Source organism: Lepidothrix coronata, unplaced genomic scaffold, assembly GCF_001604755.1.
Source record: "Lepidothrix coronata isolate B3197 unplaced genomic scaffold, Lepidothrix_coronata-1.0 Scaffold337, whole genome shotgun sequence".
Lineage (NCBI taxonomy): Eukaryota > Metazoa > Chordata > Aves > Passeriformes > Pipridae > Lepidothrix > Lepidothrix coronata.
The window spans coordinates 274,608-291,828 of record NW_016690517.1 but is presented as its reverse complement, the minus strand read 5'-3'; the positions used below and the strand labels follow the sequence as shown (position 1 = coordinate 291,828).

The 17,221-nt window shown below is 47.8% G+C and overlaps 1 protein-coding gene across 1 annotated transcript in view; it reads left to right on the top strand.

Moving 5' to 3' along the window:
* The window catches only part of STX8 (syntaxin 8), a gene marked incomplete at its 5' end in the record, with an annotated part of 108,687 nt that extends 91,672 nt beyond the window's left edge, over positions 1–17,015 (top strand). The window contains one exon of the mRNA XM_017838413.1: positions 16,144–17,015. Coding sequence (XP_017693902.1) covers positions 16,144–16,211 — 68 coding nt within the window. The remainder of the gene's footprint in view (positions 1–16,143) is intronic.
* Between the last annotated feature and the right edge of the window lie 206 nt (positions 17,016–17,221).

The window sequence follows — 17,221 nt, the reverse complement described above, 5'->3', positions numbered from 1 at the left end:
ACAAACCAGAACCTCACAGGACTGGCTGATCCATGACATGCACAAACCAGAACCTCACAGGACTGGCTGATCCATGACATCCCAAACCCAGGACAGCCGGGAGCAGAGCAGGATCTGGTGCCTGGCTCCGGCAAACTCCCTCTCGGTATCGCTCCCAGCCTTGGAGCAGGGACCTGGGGAAGCCCAGGCGTGGAGCCTGATTCCGGCACGCTGCTGAATTCCCAAAGGACACCCAGGAACTCCTCTGCTCTTTCTCCCCCCCCTCCTTTGGGCAGGGTTGTGCTCCCGTGCCGGGCATTGTGGAGGGCTGTGTGCCCTGAGCGGGGAACAGCGCAGAGCGCTGCCTTTATCCTGTCAGCCGAGTGACTGCGACTTTCTTAATTGTGGATTCTTTTAGTTAATTGGGAATGTTTGGAAACGCCTTGCACCTCAGCAGGGTTCAGTCCTGCGGGGTGCCAAGTGCTTTGTTCCTCCTCCAGCAAAGCACTTCAGCGTGTCTTTAAGAACACTTTGCAGGCTGAAATAAGCTCATTGATTTCAGGGCACTGAAGGATTGAGCCAATACCAAATTTCTTCCAATGATCCCGACTCAAATAGTAACATCCAGGAAAGTGTTCCTTGAATGTTAATGCTACCTTAAATAGCCACAGCTCAGGCTCCACAACTTGAACCGGCCAGAGAAACAGAACAAAGACTGAAACAGCCTGTTTGGGGGGGGTTCCTCTAGGGAATAGAGGAAAATTCATGGTTAAAGGTGATTTTTCTCCCTTTTCCCCCTTCTATTTCCTTCCAGTTCTGTAGTGGCAGAGGTTCACTGTAACTGGTCATCTTCAGTGGGCTTTTAATGAATTAGGAGTAAACTGAAAGAGTTTGGAAAAGTATAGAATAAGCAAATACTCCAGAGAGACTTTTAGTGGCAACATGATTAATAAGGGACACTCCTGGTAATACTATCAAAACAGAGCTATTGCAAAAGCATCTGGAGTGTCCTGTGTTCGGGAAGGAGCAGGATTCAGACAAATGATCCAGGGAGATTTATGTGCCTCTTTGCTGTGAGGGTTTCTTCTCCCTCTGGAAGTGTGAGAGGAACAAGCTCTGTAGATTCAAGCGTGGGATTTGACTTCAGGAAAAAAAAAATATTTAGTAAATCAGGCAACTTCTTTTGGCTCCCAAGTATTTTTATCCTGGTTGTTTGTTTGATAACAGGCTCCATTCCTTACACAGACCTTTTTTCCTTAACTTCATATCCTTTTTTCTCTGTGACAACCCCCACACATATCTAGGAATAACTTAAGGAGCTGAAAAAGGGAAATGTTCTCCAAGAGGAGAATATGATGCAAAATATAGAATCACAGAATGATTTGGGTTGGAAGGGACCTTAAAGCTCATCTCACCCCACCCCCCTGCCATGGGCAGGGACACCTTCCACTATCCCAGGTTGCTCCAAGCCCCGTCCAACCTGGCCTTGGACACTTCCAGGGATGGGGCAGCCGCAGCTTCTCTGGGTAAGCAAGAAGATGGATTTTCCAAAACATCCTGCCTTCTGCAGGTTCTCCCAGTGCTTTCCTGGGTTTTGCTGTGATGGGCAGAAGTCCCCTCTGGTGGGTCAGGGTGTGGAGCTGGTGCCGGTGTCACCTGCTCGGCCCTGCTCGTGTCACCCAGGCTGGTTGTTCCCCAACACTTTGTTCTCAGAGCAATTATTTCTTTATTTCCTTTGAAGACATTTACTGTGCAGCTGCTGTGGCAGCTTGTAGCTGTCATGTGGGGAGGCAAAAGCAGAGACCTGGAGTTAAAAACTTATAAACTTCTCAGGTTTTAGGAAGGTTCTGAGATGAAATGATACTGTGGTTTTTCCCTCCTCCTTTCTCTCTTTTAAACACAAAATGAGAGGGGACCTCTTGTACTGCACATGCATAAATTGTACAGGTTTGGCTCTGCTCAAGTCGGAAATTAGGAAATAAAAGAAAATCAAATAGCCATCCTGACACATGAGACAATGCAGTCGTCCAAAACCAAAATAGTTTTGTGTAGTACACCAGCATATAGGAGTCAGAGATCTGTGTGTGGGCTTTGAGAGATGCCTTGCCTTCTTTTTTGGAGAAGAAACTTCTGTTAACATCTAAATGATGTCAAGAATTCAGCAAGGATTGAATTCCCTACTTCATCGGCATGAAATTTTCTCATTGCTACTGAACTCTTGTTATTTTATCAGCCTCCTGCTCTTCAGACTCCATTTTCCAAAAACTTTTAAAGTGATTATGCAAGTCAAACCTAATTTCTTATCACAGTTCTTGTATTTATTGGCTCGGTTGTTTGCGAGGGATTGTTTCACCCACCCTGTTTCCCTTGGCATTTTTAGGAGGTTCTTATAGTTGTTAGCAGCTGTAAATGGTATTAATAAGGAGTATTTGGTTGCTGGTTTCTGCAGTTTTGTGTGCTGATTAGGCTGCATTGCCAAAGGTTGAGCAAGTTTCTAAAAGAAGAATTGTTCTTTGAATTGTGAAAACACAGTTCTCGACAAAATAACAGCTGTGTCTGTGGCAAGAATTTTACGTGCAGGCTGATACACCTCTGCAGAAACTGGGGTGAAACACACAGTTTGTCCAAGGTGGTGTTGACTTTAAAGGCAATGGAGTTGCACCTAAAAGTTTCAAGAGGCAGATGGGAAGATGCCAAGGTTTTTCTCCTTTCCTCAGTGTTGTGTTTTGAGGTGAGAAGCACTTGCCCACTTCAGTGGTACCTTTTTGGGTTGTCCATGCTGTGCTTCCCAAAGCAGTATTGGGGGTTAGTAAATACCTTTCTCAGAGTAGCACAGCCTGTTTGTGACAGTGAGCACATCTCCTGAATTGGTTTCATCCAGGAGAATCCAGAGTGTGTGCTCCCTGAACAGTTCTGAGTCCTTAAAGGTTTTCAAGGATCGAGTTGGCAAAGCCTTGAGCAACCTGGTCTCAGTGTGGTCTTAGAATCATAAAATATCTCAAGTTGGGAGGGAGCCATAAGGACCATCGAGCCCAGCTCCCTGAGCTGACCTTCCTTGGAGCAGTGAGTTGCACAGGAACCTGCCGTGATCCCTTTCCACACGATGGTTTTATGATTGATGACTCCATTGTCTTCCTTCAGAGCATGTCCTTGTTGTGGTCACCAGACCTTGGAGTTGGAGTACTAGATTCACCCAGATCAAATTCATGGAATGAGTCAGCTAAAAAGAAGTGCAGTTTCCTTCTGCACACTGTCTGTTTGAGACCAGCTGCAGGTGGGGAAGGAGAGGGCTCAGTGAGGTGGGATTTACCCAAGAAAGGGAAGCTGATGCCGAGCAAAGCCTGTTGCTGCCTGTATCCCATGGAGCAGGGAGTTCACGAGCAGGAGGCAGGTGATGAGACTGTCCAGCCACAACAGCCAAAGTCAGCTTCACTTCCCTCTGGGACTTCAAAAGGAGGGAAATAACCATGTCCCACCTGTATTAGGCTTGTGTTCAGGTGAGCACTACAGTTTATGTTTCATCCTGTACGTGGGGCAGCCTGTGGCTCCTGAGCTACATGGAGTGTGTGGAGGGACTCGAGGGCTGGAAGAGAGTTTGATGTGACCAGCAGATTTGCTCAGTGAGGTCAGATTTCCCAGCAGAGTCCCTTAATGTGGGAAGAAGGAATTGTGCCGGGGCTGACAACACTGGGTTGGCTCAGGAGCCACGTGGTCACCTCGTCCAGCTGAACTTCTAAACAGACACACCAGTCCTGGGGAAACTCTCCTCCTCATCCGTTGCTGGGGCTCTGAGTTACTCCCTTCTAGCTCTTGGCTACATGAAGACTTTGATGTTGAAGGCTGAGGAGGGCTGGCTGCACCCTGGTCTTGGTTCTTGAACGCGGTTGCTCAACCGCTGTTACTGGAGCAGCTCCTTGACTCAGCCAGGACATTAATCCTGGCTCGTGCAGTAGCCTCCTCATGGTGTACCTGGAATTACCTCTTCGAGCTGTTCTCCAAGGTCTGCAGCAGATGGAGAGAGACATAATGAGTGGAGCAATGGGGAGAACAGTTCAGACTTCGGGCCCGTGCAGACTGGAAAAACAAAAGGAGTATTAGATGTGTGTAAGCAGTTCAGACGTGGTATGTCATTAATCTTCATCTGTGGTTTTTAAAATCAGCAACAGCCAGAGTATCCCAGATTTGAAGCCCGTGTTTGTTCAAACGTAGTGGATGTGCAGACAATTTTTTCTGAATTTCACCCCACCGAGGTGGGTTTATGTCAAGTGGATTGACTGGAGCAGCACTGCATAGTGTGGCTCTAACCATCACAACAGCCCTGGTTTACAGGGTCAGCCCAGGGGTTTCATGTTTAAAGTTGTCAGTCATTTAATTCTTGACTGTTTTGTAACCATTCTTAATTTCTAAAAGGGAAAAAAAAATCAGTGCTGCTTTTGAGCTGAAGTTTCTCATACTTAAGTCTGTGTAAAGATGATTTATGGTGCTAGTAGGGGCTCCACTGGAAATGCAAGATCTGTTATGAAGTGGATTGAACAGCCCATGCTGAAATGTTTATTGCTGTCTTCAAAATAGAATACATCAGGGTTGATGGTGCCTGTCCAGGAAAGAGAGAGAGTGGAGTGGGGCTAGTGGGGTATTTTTAGTATTCCAATAAAAGACAAGGCTTTTAAAGGAAATCACTTATTGCCATTTTGCAATCAAGAATGCAGGAGTGTTCCAGGGACTGCAAGAAATATGCGTCAAGAATGTCGGAGCCATAAGGAACTAATCATTAAATATTCTCCCGTTTCCACCCCCGTCCTTGGGCTGAGGAAGCCATTTAGGAGCTTTGCAATTTGTATGTAAATCTCAACCCTCCTGACCACTCGGTCAAGCATCCAAGGGACTTAGGAGCCAGCAGCCCATTTTCGAAAGTTCCTACAATTCCTGTGCAAGCAGGGCACTTTTTAAAATAGGAGACACATGGACCAAACTTCAAGAACACTTAATCTGACCTTAAATGACTTGATATGAACACTATGTGATCCTTTTTCTGCTGTAACCTTTTCTCCTTGATCAGTGCCTTGCTGGTGAAGCTCTTGTGACTTCAGATACATCAGTAGAACTGTGGTTTTGTTGTTGCAGCTCGTTCCACTCATTTGACTGAGCTGTGATTATTTTAAGGTGGTTTTTTTTTTCACATGTAACTTTAGTTGATGCTTTAAACATTTTGGAAGCATTTTGGCACTGTAATATATCCATCTAACTAGGGAGGGAGCAGTCCCAGCATTTGTTTGAGTGAAAAAACAAAGGATAATACTTTCTCGAGTGATTTAATAGCCTAATGGGACAATTTAGTGATGCATCTAAGCAGAGCTGGTGGCTGCCTGCTCCCTCTCCCCATGTTCCCACCTTTTTCCTTGTGCTGGCACTGGTGTCCTGGTGAGGCAGTTCAGGGAGCTATAATGGTAGAAAACTGACCCTACCAAAAACAAAGGCCGGGGTGTTGGGCTGATGGCAGATGGACGTGGGCAGATGTCCCCTTCTGCACCAGGCCAGCAGAGCTGGCCTTTCATTTCACTATTTATTTTTCCCCATTTGTTTTTACTGGAGAAAGTCGTGGAGGAGCACCAGTTCCCTGCTGAGATCATCTGTCACGGCTTCTGCCTCGTCCCAGCTTGCTGCAGGTACTGGTGCCGGGGTGACCCTTTCTTTCAGGAAAACCCTTTTGAGTTTGCCAGCTGGGCTGAGCTGCTGCAGGGGCTGGGGAGAGGAGCTGAGCTGGAGAAGATCCATGGGTGCAGGGATTGAGGAGGAACACCAGCCACCAGGGCACTGCCCCGTCCCTGGGATTTAACTCACCTTGGCCCCAGGTGGGTGTCTCTCCTTGCAGCCAGGGCTGGTAAATCCCCAGTGATGTCTCTTCAGTGACCTGTGGTTCGTGCTGCTGAAGGACCATCTGATGGTTCTAACTTGGATTTTCTTAGGTTATTTTCTTCTTGCCAGCAGAGCTTCCCCTGGCTGTCCTTCACGCCCTGAGCTCTCCCCACCACACTTCATGAAGCTGTGGTCTTTGCCAAACACTTCTGCTCCTCATTCCTTGTGGCATGGGGGGGGTATGTGCTGGGGAGCCTGGGGATGAGGATGTCCCACTTTAACCTGTGTTTTCTCACCCTTCCCTGCTGCTTTTCACTGAGCTTATTCCAGAACAAAAGGGTTCAGGGGACACCTGTGGCTTGATTGGGTTCCCTTCGGTGAACCTGAGCTGAAAGAAGGGATTTGTAGATCCTCTGTGATCTTGTTTGAGCTGGTTTGTGTCTTTTCTCCTGGGAAACCTTTAGTGCACATTGAGGTTTGTGAAACTTCCACAAGTCCCATTCCAAGTTGTAGCACAGTTGCTCAGAAGTGCAGCACATTGCTTGACTGATCCTGTTTCTTGGCATCCCTTATGCAAAGGAAAGGATGCTCGAGAGTTTGGAGAAGGGAAAATTGGAAAGTGTGTGTGCTTATTTAATTAAAAACAAAACAAAAAAAAAAGGAAAAAAAATAAGCCACATGCAAAAAAATCCAGTAACCACGTCTGCCGATGACCTTTGGGGTTGGAAACAGTTTGATAATAGTGTGGGGACAAGCAAGGAAAGTCTGTGAAGTCACTCTAGAAGAACAAAAGGAAAAACCATGAGAATGTTTCCAGTTTGGGGCTTGCTGGGAGCTGGGTGATCTGCACAGCTCCGGATCTGCTGCCCCAGCTCAGCCCTCAGAACAGGACAGCAGGCAGAGATGGGTTGGGATTGCCAGTTTTGGGCTGATGTTGGGGTTTTTGGGGTGAGGAGTCCCTTGGGTAAGCTGTTGCCTCTTACACCTGCTCTTTGTGCCGTGGTGTGTCCAGGAAATTATTAAGTGTCTTTGCAGAAAGGTGTCGTTCAGGCGTGTGTGTAAGTGGCTTTAAAGTTGGTTCAGTAATTCAGCCTCAGAGGTACATGAACCATTTCTCCGGCATTGTCCTCTCTGAACTACCTTCTGCTATTTAAAGGAGATACAAATTTAGCTCAAAGTGTTCCCTTTCCCACAGACTCCTCTGAAAGTTAGAATTTGTGACAGTTTAGTTCTTGCTGTGCTCTTGCCTTGTCTTCAGATCCAAACAAATGTCTTGCCTGTCTCTGAGCTTCACTTCTGGTGGCTCAGAAGGTAGAATTATTTATATTTCTAAATTTCCATAGGAAATCTTTCTGCCTTTGAACTGCCCTTCCTCTCATCTGGTTCTCAGGGCAGTGCAAGAGATTAGGGAATTGTTTAATAGATATACAGGCAAATGTGTGTTTGTGGGGCACCTTATGCCTTCCAACCACAGCCAGAGGCAGGAGATGACCTTCCCACAGAGCAGCTGAGCATCAGAGATGGTGACACGTGGTTGAGGGCTGTGACCAAATCCCTGTGAGCTGTTGGTGAGGTTGGGTTTATGTGTCGCTTTCTGAAGGAATATGGGATTTCTGGGCAGTTGTGCTTGGAAGCAGTTCAATGCACTGTCTGGCATGCGTTTGTGATTTGAAAAAATAGATTAAAAAAGAAGCAAATTGAAGTATAACAATAATGGATTAAGAGAAACACTTATCTCACTTCCCTTCCTTCAGCCGGGCTGCACATGTGGTTTGAGACCCAAAGTTTGGGATTATTCGATTGCTGAAGTAATAAATGTTTTGGATGCAAACTCACTCCACGCTGCTTCTGGGGCCGAATCTGACTTTTGTTTTCTGATAGTGGTGGTTTTCATCTCTCTGTGATTTAGCCACACTTTGTTTGCCAACAGGCCCCGCTGTCAGGGATCTGGGGTGTCTCCATGCCATGATCAAAAAAGGCTCATCTGTGTGCCCCAGAGGGAGTCGTATCTCCAACCTGATATGACAAAACCCCACAAAAATGCAATTTTTAATGTGTGAAATAATGTTGACTGAGGAGTTAATGTGTATAAACAAAGTCTGTACCTTTCCCTCAGATAAATCGTTTCCTCAGGTTAATCTGGCATCGCATGAACAGCTCCAAATGTGGAATAACTCATAGACTAGGAGTTTTTTCATCCTACATAGGAATGACCTGGGTTTTTCTTTCTTCCAAATAAGGAATTAATAATGCAATAGTTGTTGTTTCCAACGAGCTCAGCTTTTTTGAGAAGCCTCTTTTTCCCCCCCCCCCCTCCTCTAGACCCAATGAAACACATGAACATTTGGAGCCTTTAATAACTGTTCGCAGAGCCTGCTCTTGATTTCTTTGAGAACTGCCAATGATTTTGATGTCAGGGTTGAGAGGTACAATTGTAGTGTTAAATTTCTCAAGTCAGACCAGTTGAAAAGGAAGGTCAAAAGCAATAAGGCCCAGGTTCCTCTGGGCGGGCGGGGGCGCCGGATAATGTGCGATCCCAGCGTTTTACCCGGACCTGTCGCCCAAGAAAACGTTTGGCTGTCACAGAACTAATAAAGAACAAGCCTCCAGAGAGATGGTTTCAATGATGCAGGTGTAGGAATTGGGGGGGGGGGATGTATTTACATACAAGCCAGCTTAATAGCGTGGGATTTGTGCTAAAGTGGTTCTTAATGCAACACAAATTGAATACCCGGCTCGCTCGGAACGAGGAGAACGTTAGAAGGAAAGAGATTTTTTTATAGCTTTTGGGGGAGAAAGTGTTTGGCTCTTTTCTAGGGAACGTAAAGGACAGCAAGATGGATTTCTTGGGGCGCTTGCCATGTGAAACTAGTGCTTTAGGTATGTGTGGTGGGTTCGGAGCCAGCGGCCGAGCTGGTTCTCCGCTGCCTCGAAAATCAGGGTTGTGAGCACATTTGGGCAGGGTTTCTGCCATATATCTGGCAACACAGACTTAAAATTAACTTACTGAAAAAGCAGATAAAATTTGAGTTTTTTAAAAACTGTGATATTAAATACAAGTGCTCAAGGAAAGCAGCCGTGACTCTACAGCCCCTTGTTGAAGCTCCCATCCTTCCCCTGCTTCTCTCCTACCCTATAAAACAACTATTATGTGTTTATAAGTTAGTGCTCTGTGTCACTTATAAAAGAAGACTTGTTCATAAACTTCTGGGTAGACAGTTCTGTGGGAATATAACTTACTTGGCATAAACCAAGCTGCTTTTTCCAGATAATGTAATGCTATACCAGACTCTTTAAAGTCATAGCATGCTATTTATTATTATTTTATAATCTATAAAAGACACCAGTGCTGAACCTTTAGGGTTATTGAGAATAACACTATGCTCAAATCAGCAGAAAAGCTCAGGAAAACCCCAAGGACAACTCCTGTTCCCAAAAATATTCACCAGCAAGGTGCTGGGGGTGCTCAGGGCTTGTTGCAGGGCTGCTTTCCCTGTGTCTCCTCTCTGCAAACACCAAGAGCCAGGGGATGGCCCAAAGAGACATCCCATTTTTGGGGTGGGATTTGCCAGCTGCAAGTTAGGTGGTGTTGGAATGGACTTGGATGTAACCTTTCAGCTTCTGAAGTCAGGGCAGAGGACTTGGCCACACACACACATGCACAGGCCTTGGACTCTTTTTTTTTTTAATGGGCTGAAATCAATGTTTACTTCAATGCCCAGGAACCAGCCAACGTGTGGCTCTATTTGCTTTCTGAATACCCTCAATATTCAGCAAGAGCACCAAGCCCACAGGTCCATACAGCTCACCTTCCTGAGGCTCCAGGTTTCCAGCGGAGGTGGATTTGGGGATGGCAGATGGGGATCACATTGGTCACGTCTGTGGCCAAAAAAGAGTTGGTGCTCCCTGTTGGGAGGGGCTGCCCTGCTGCCCCAGCAATCTGCTTCCAGGCTGGGAGAGAAGCCGTGGCTGTGCCCCCTGTGGAGAGGAGACATCACCCCTCAGCATATGCTCGATTTACTTCCCCTATTTATAAAGACCATCCCAGGCTCTGTGCACTAATTACAGCAGCAGGGACTGGAAGAGATTTCCTTGCTCATGGAGTCCAGACCTCAGCTCTCACAGACAGACTCCCTCTGCACTTGCTTCCAGAGACCCTCCCAATGTGCTTTGGAAGCATTTGGGATGTTCTCCCCAGTGACTGGGTATTTCCAGGGGCAGCCCAAGGCGGGCTGGTGTTCAGAGCAGTGGTGAGCACCTTGCTGTGATATCTTGTGCCATTACTGACAGGTTTGGGGTTGAACAGAGCAGTAGGGTGGACCTGGTTTTACACTGGAAGATGCCTCCAAGGCAGAGGGACAGATCAGTGCTGCCACTGGAGACGTGTGGAGGCCTGGGGGCATCTCCCTGCTCCCTTCACATCCCTGCCTGAGCTGGGTGGCAGCACTGGTTGGTGGTGACCAAGCAGTCATGGAGCATGTTGGTGATGGGATGCTGAGCAGCCACATGGAGCACATGAGGCATCCACTCCTTGTGCCAGGACTGGTGGGGGGACTGAAGGAGAAGAGCTGAAGTGTTGCTGACATTGGTAGTGGCCTTAAACAAGGATCTCCTCAATCCCTGGAATACACCTTGCTGGTGTGTGTTTATAAAAATGAAACCAGGATCTCATTTCAGGAGCAGGGAGATGCCAAGGGGAGGAGGAAGGTGCAATGTCTCCTCTGCAGGGGCTGCCCAGGGTGATGTGATGTTGGACACCTTGTAGAATGCCCTGGCTGATAACACATTAAATCTCAGTGGCCACAGAGTGACTGTGGTGGTAAATCAATAGTCTGATAGAAGGAGACCAGAAATCTTTTGACACTTATTCAAGAGGGACTTGTCAAAACACGATGGGTTTATGACCAAGTTCCTGCCTGCCTGTTCAAAGGCACTTGAGCCCCTGCCAGATCCTGAACGTGCTCGAATTCCCAGGAGTTCCGTTCAGCACAATAAGGGGATATTTCACAGTAAGTATTGCCCTGTCAGAACACTGGCACGAGCACCCACCCAGCTGACAAGCAACAGTTGGGCTGCTCCGTGTGGGTGCTGCGAGTCTCGGCCCTCCATCAGCAGCTCTGCTTGTGAGCAAACATCCCTGCTGGGCTCCCACCTTCCTCAGCTTAGGAATTAAAGAGGCTCTAAGGAGAGCTGTGGATCGCTGAGCCTCAGCCCCTCCATCCCAGCAGTCAGCAGGAGGAACAGGAAAGTCTCTCTGATTAATCACAAACACAAAAGCTGCTGCTGGCTGACGGGAGGGATCCGCTCTTCCCCGAGGAAACCACTTCATCAGAGTTGCTTGTGATTCACAACAGTTATTGCAGGCAAATAGGCTTGTTTGGGACATGCCACCCTGTGCTTCCATGAGCTTACAAACCAGAAATGTTTGTTAACTCTCTGTGCTCTCACAACTCTGCAGCACACACGAGATTTCGGCAGCAACACGTGTGCTGTGCTTGTAGTGCGGGCTCCATCCCAGAGGACAGGGATGCTCCCCAGGGCAGGGAGCAAGGGCAGGGATGTTCCCCAGGGCAGGGATGTTCCCCAGGGCAGGGAGCAAGGGCAGGGATGCTCTGCTCCCCAGGGCAGGGATGTTCCCCAGGGCAGGGATGTGCTGTGTCCAGTTGTACAGGGTGCTCAGGTGTGGCTCCGAGCCACGTCTGGGATCTCTGTGATGGGAAAACAGCAAAGGCTGGGATAAAGAAAGGGAAATAAAAGAATTTATTGGACTTGTCATCTATGTGACTGGTGTCTGTCATCGCTGGGGATGGCAGTGCTCCAGGGAGCAGAGTCTAAGTGGGGTGTAAGTAAGAAACAACCTAATGAGAACTTACACCCTGGAATAGGGCCCAACCAGGCAGGGGTGGCTACTGCCAGGCTGAGTAGGCACAAGGGAACAAGGGTTCTCAGCCAGCCTGTATTGACATGATCATTAACCCCCTGGACACTGAGGTGTAACTGGGGGTGCAGATTCCTCTCCTGGATGCCCAAACCCCTTCAGGTGGATTTGGACCTGGAGGAATTGTTTACATTTCTATGTGAAGCTCAGATTGGAAGGTTGTTTGTATAGGAGTAAATCAGGAACCCCAAACCAGTGACCCTCAGAGCTGATAAATCCTGGGGAGAGGGAACAGCCTGGGGACTTGGGTTGCCCCAGGTGACCCTGGGAAGATGGGGTGTGGTGTGAACCCCAGATCCTCTGCTCTCAGGGCTGGACAGAGCAGGAGAGACAGACTAAAGAGAGATCTTAACCTAGAGATTAATTACATGTATTTTAACCTTTTTTTTCCATCTTACATCTGAAAATTTGATCTTCACTGTTTCTGGAAAAGGTTTGGTGGGGTTTGAAGTATCAACCTCCCCTGAGCCCAGGGACTGGGGGTTGGGACTGGGGGGATGAGCAGAGGTGTAGCTGCTCTCAGCAGCAGCAGTAACCCCTGGCAGAGCAACAGGGCTGGTGCTCCCAGGAACGGTGGGGAGATCCCCATCCTGCCATCCTGCCATGCCCTGGAACTCAGTGTAAGCTGGGAACATGCTCTCTGCATTTCTTCTCTGCTCCTCCGAGCTGGATCAGCAGCTGGAACAGCAGCTGGAACACTGAGCCTTTAGCACAGGGAGCTTGGAGTGGCATTTTCTCCAGCCTGCCTTCGTTATTTGCTCTGTAATTGCTCATAGATTTCTGCTTTCGCTTCTCACCTTTCCCTGAGAGATGCAGTTTGGATTTGTATTCCTGTCACTTCTGTGCAAGAATCTTTTCTTTGTTCTTGTCCAGCTCCTGTTGACTCTGTTAGTGACTTTGATTCCTGAACTTCTCTTTGAGGGCTTCTTGTCAAGGGGAATATTTATAATTTAAAGGACTTGAGCAGAAAAAAAAAAAAAAAGGCAAAGCAGGCAGGGAATCCAGAATGCAGAATTCCTGTCAGATCCTATCCATAGCTTTTGTCAGGAAAGCATGTGAAACACCCAGGTTTAAAACCTTCAGATCCTTTTAATCTGCTATTCTTTGGTACAAGGGGGGAGAAAAATGTGTGTAACATCTGGTCTCTGTTATGCAAGAGGTGCTTTGAAATTTGTGTGCTATTGGCAATTCATGCTGTCCTGTTCTCTGTGTGTGAATCCCTTGGATCAGATCCCTGGTCACTGATGGGGGGGCACCAACACAGGCTGGCTCTGCTGCTCACATGGGATAAGGACTTGACCACTGCTTTTTGGCTCCAGGTTTTTAATACCAGTCTCTTTCCAGGAATGAAATCAGGATTATTTCATTTTGCTGTCCTGCTCTTACTGCCCTGAAGGTCTCCTGAAATGTCGGGTTCATTTGGCATTGCCCATTAGCAACACTTTATTAGTCCCCCACCTTCCCCTCTTCCTGCTGGGGAATAATTCAGGGTTTATGTGCAGTTTTTCTTGGGAGTTGTCAAAGAATAATTACACCCCATTAACTCCACTTTGTATCATTACTAATTCACACCTATAGAGTATTTTCCAAGCAACTGATCTCAGTTGTCTCTTAATTGCTCGAGTCCATAAACTCTGTTAGGCTGAAACTGTGCAAAGGATTTGCACCCTCTAAAACTTTTCCCTCCAGTGCAAAACATAACAGAGAATTGGAATGCGGTGGCTTTATCAGACCTTATTTCTTCCCCGTATAAGCAAATTATTTGCTTCTGGCTCTCTTGAAAACTGCAAAATGTATATTAAGGTGTATAAGACATGAGACCAGAAAGATAGTGAAAGGCTGAGAAAGTTGGGGCTGTTCAGTCTGGAGAAGAGAAGGCTCTGGGGAGACCTGAGAGCCCCTTCCAGTGCCTAAAGGGGCTCCAAGAGAGATGGAGAGGGACTGGGGACATGGGCCTGGAGGGACAGGACAAGGGGAATGGCTTTAAACTGAAGGAGGGTAGATTTAGATGAGATATAGGGAAGAAATCCTTCCCTGTGAGGGTGGGGAGGCCCTGGCACAGGTTACCCAGAGAAGCTGTGGCTGCCCCATCCCTGGAAGTGTCCAAGGCCAGGTTGGACGGGGCTTGGAGCCACCTGGGCTGGTGGAAGGTGTCCCTGCCCATGGCAGGGGAGTGTAACAAGATGATCTTTAAGGCTCCCCTTTCAACCAAAACCATTCTGTGATTCCATAGGTGGTGTTGCCAATAATCAGTTTAATAAACAGTTTCACCCAGGTGTCCTCTAAACAGAATCACCCAAACCATCCTTCCCACAGGGTGCAGCCACTGCTTCCTGTCCCTCACGAGCCAAAAAGCTTGTTCCCACTGCAGTGCCAGGTCCTGCCACATCCTAGGGCATCCCAGGTGGAGCACATGGAGTTGCTGCCTTCTCTGCCAACAGCTGTTCCTGCAAGGAAAAGGCTCAGTATCCAAGACCTGCTGGAGCCAGTGCAGGGAAGCGCAGCCCAAGCTCAGATAACAAATGGTTTCAACTGAGCATAAAAGAAAAAAAAATACTGTTGGTGGCAACTCTTATTTCCCTGGAAAAAAAAATCCTGGACCCCTGGCAGAGAAACAGTTTCTGCACAGAAAACATGACACTATTTACAAAAAGCAGTGTCTAATATCCTTTTCCAGCTTGGAAAGAGGGGTTTATTTTAATACATCCTTTTTTAATTGCCATGAGCTGGACTTGTAAATACTGTAAGTGGTTGAGTAATAGTCATGTGTGAGCAGACCAAAGGAAGGGACAGGTTTTCCGTTCCTGGAACCATTCCCACAGCTAGGACAGAGAGACAGCACGGAGCAGATACTAAACACAAATAAAAGCCTCTTAATTAAAAGATCATTTAAGCCCAGGGGACACCCCTGTGTGTGTGATGCCAGTGCCCAGCACAATGGTCCAGCCAGGCAAGGATTTTGTGTGTTGGGGGTGGTTTGGGAGGTGATGGGGGGACTGGAGGGATCCAGGCCATTCTCACTGAAACATTTCTTCCTTTCGTCTAAAAAAGGGGAGACAAAGGAAGGAGGTCCCCTAAGAAAGGGGGAGCAAAGGAGAAGGGAGGTAATTCTGCCCCTCTGCCCCCTCAGGTGAGACCTGGGGCTCAGCACAGCAAGGACATGGAGAGAGTCCAGAGGAGGCATCAGGATGATCAGAGGGATGGAGCAGCTCTGCTGGGAGGAAAGGCTGGGAGAGTTGGGATTTTCAGCCTGGAGAAGAGAAACTTCAGGGTGACCTAACTGTGGCCTTCCAGTACATGAAGGGAGCTATCAGGAAGGATGGAGAGAGACTGTTTCCAGGGGCTTCACACTGACAGAGAGTAGATTTAGATTGGATATTAGAAATTCTTGGCTCTGAAGGTGGGGAGGCCCTGGCACAGGTTGCCCAGAGAAGCTGTGGCTGCCCCATCCCTGGGAGTGTCCAAGGCCAGGTTGGACAGGGCTTGGAGCAACCTGGGCTGGTGGAAGGTGTCCCTGCCCATGGCAGGGGGTGGAATGAGATGGGCTTTAAGGTCCCTTCCAACCCAAACCCCTCTGTGATTGTATGAATTAGTTTCCTCTAGCGGGTTCCCACAGCCATGTCACCTTGTCACTGTCGTTCAGTTGTGAGGGAGAGAAAATCTGCTGTGCTGGGTTTTGGGATCAGTCTTTAAAACGATCCATAACTCATGTTTTTTAACACTGTCCTTCAGAGCAGCTGCTGTGCCTGAACTGAGAAGTAGTTGTGAAGTTTTGTAAGATCACATTCATTAAAGTTTGGTGGGTTTGGGGGCAGGATGGGGCACAGGGAGCCACAAGCTGCATCGTGGGGCAGAGAACTGTTGGACTCTCTCCAGTGCTGGATGATCCACATTTTCCCAAGTCAGGCACATGCCTGAAAGCCTGGTTTTTTTGTCTGCACAGAGGTTTTTCTGAAAGCAGGAGAAGTTTGTGTTGGAAACAATTTCCTGATGCAATTTGGATTTCCTTCCGAATAATCCTTTGCCCCAGTGGGATGGTACAGAGGGATTCTAGAAAAGCTTAACTGGCCTCACCATGAGTTAAACACATCCCTTAGTCTTTGCATGACAGATGTTCAGGTAGGAAAATACCCTGCAGGGACTGTTAGAAAATATTTGAAGGGTCAGGAGGAGAAAGACCCTCTCTGCCAACGTGGGGGTTGAGTCCACGTCTCTGTCCCTGTGGCTGGTGTGCAGAGAGCTGTGAGGGATGAGCAGAGGGAATCAATCTCAGCTGGGTGGAGGAGCAGGACTCAGAGGAAGAATTTAATTGCAGGAAACCATTTGTAAATGCTGAAGGCACAACCTTAACGTTGTTCCATCTCTTGCAGGAATGCTGGTGGTGATCGTGCTGCTGCTCATCGCCATCGTCGTGGTCGCTGTCTGGCCAATTAACTAACACAGATCCAGGGCTGGTGGGAGCAGCTGCTCCACACCGAGCACAAGGACTCCAGAGAACAGCCTGACTGTGTGCAGAGACCTTCTGTGTTGGAAATAACCTCAGCAGTACCAGACCGAAGCCGTGTCCGCCAGACATCCGCTCTCCTTCGGTGAGCAGCTGAGCAGAGCTGTGTGATTTGGAGGATTTCAACGAGAAAAGGGCTCTCCTCCCACCTTCCTCTGGCACTCAGGCAGCAGCAGCTGTACAGTGGATACATCTCTCCTGCATCTGTGTCTGAGGATGTGCTGGTGCCACCTGCCCACCTGCCACCACTTCTGCTGAGCTCAGTCGTCCCGAGGGCTTTAAAATACTGAAAATACAGGAGTGGTTTGGAGTGCAGCGACATTCCTCTGCTTCCTGATACCTTCCTTCAGAATGAAAATGCTTAACGTTTTTCAAGGAATAGTCCTGGGGAATGGCTGCACCTGGTTTCTCACAGGGTGGAATGTGAGAGCCCACAGAGCCCTTTGGGAGCAGCAGGACTCCTGGGGGCTGCACGGAATCGCTGGTGAGTCAGACCAGAGTTATTGGGGAGTTATTGATCTCCACAGAGAGAAATGTGAACAGCAGCAGGACTCACACCAGGCATGTGAGGGTGGAGAGCCTTGCCCTGGTGTCCTCCCCACAGGCTCTGCCAGGCTGACCACGGGAGATGTACCATCATTAACGTCCTGATCTCGGTGATCGAGCTCTGCCTCTTCCTTTATAACTTCTCACACCCTGTTAAAGCTGAGAGGAAGGATTACCCATCTCAAAACTAATGAAAAAGAAGTACTGAATGTTTGCTTCTGGCCAAGAAAATAATTATTTTGTTACACATGTCAGTTTGATTTCAGCATTAATAGAGCAAGCAATAAATACTGAATAAAAGCTGATCCATTTATTTACAGTTTATCTGTCTGGGGTTTTATTGTTTCCTGCCATCTCATGCTGTCCATGAATGATTTATCCAACACTTACATTTCCTA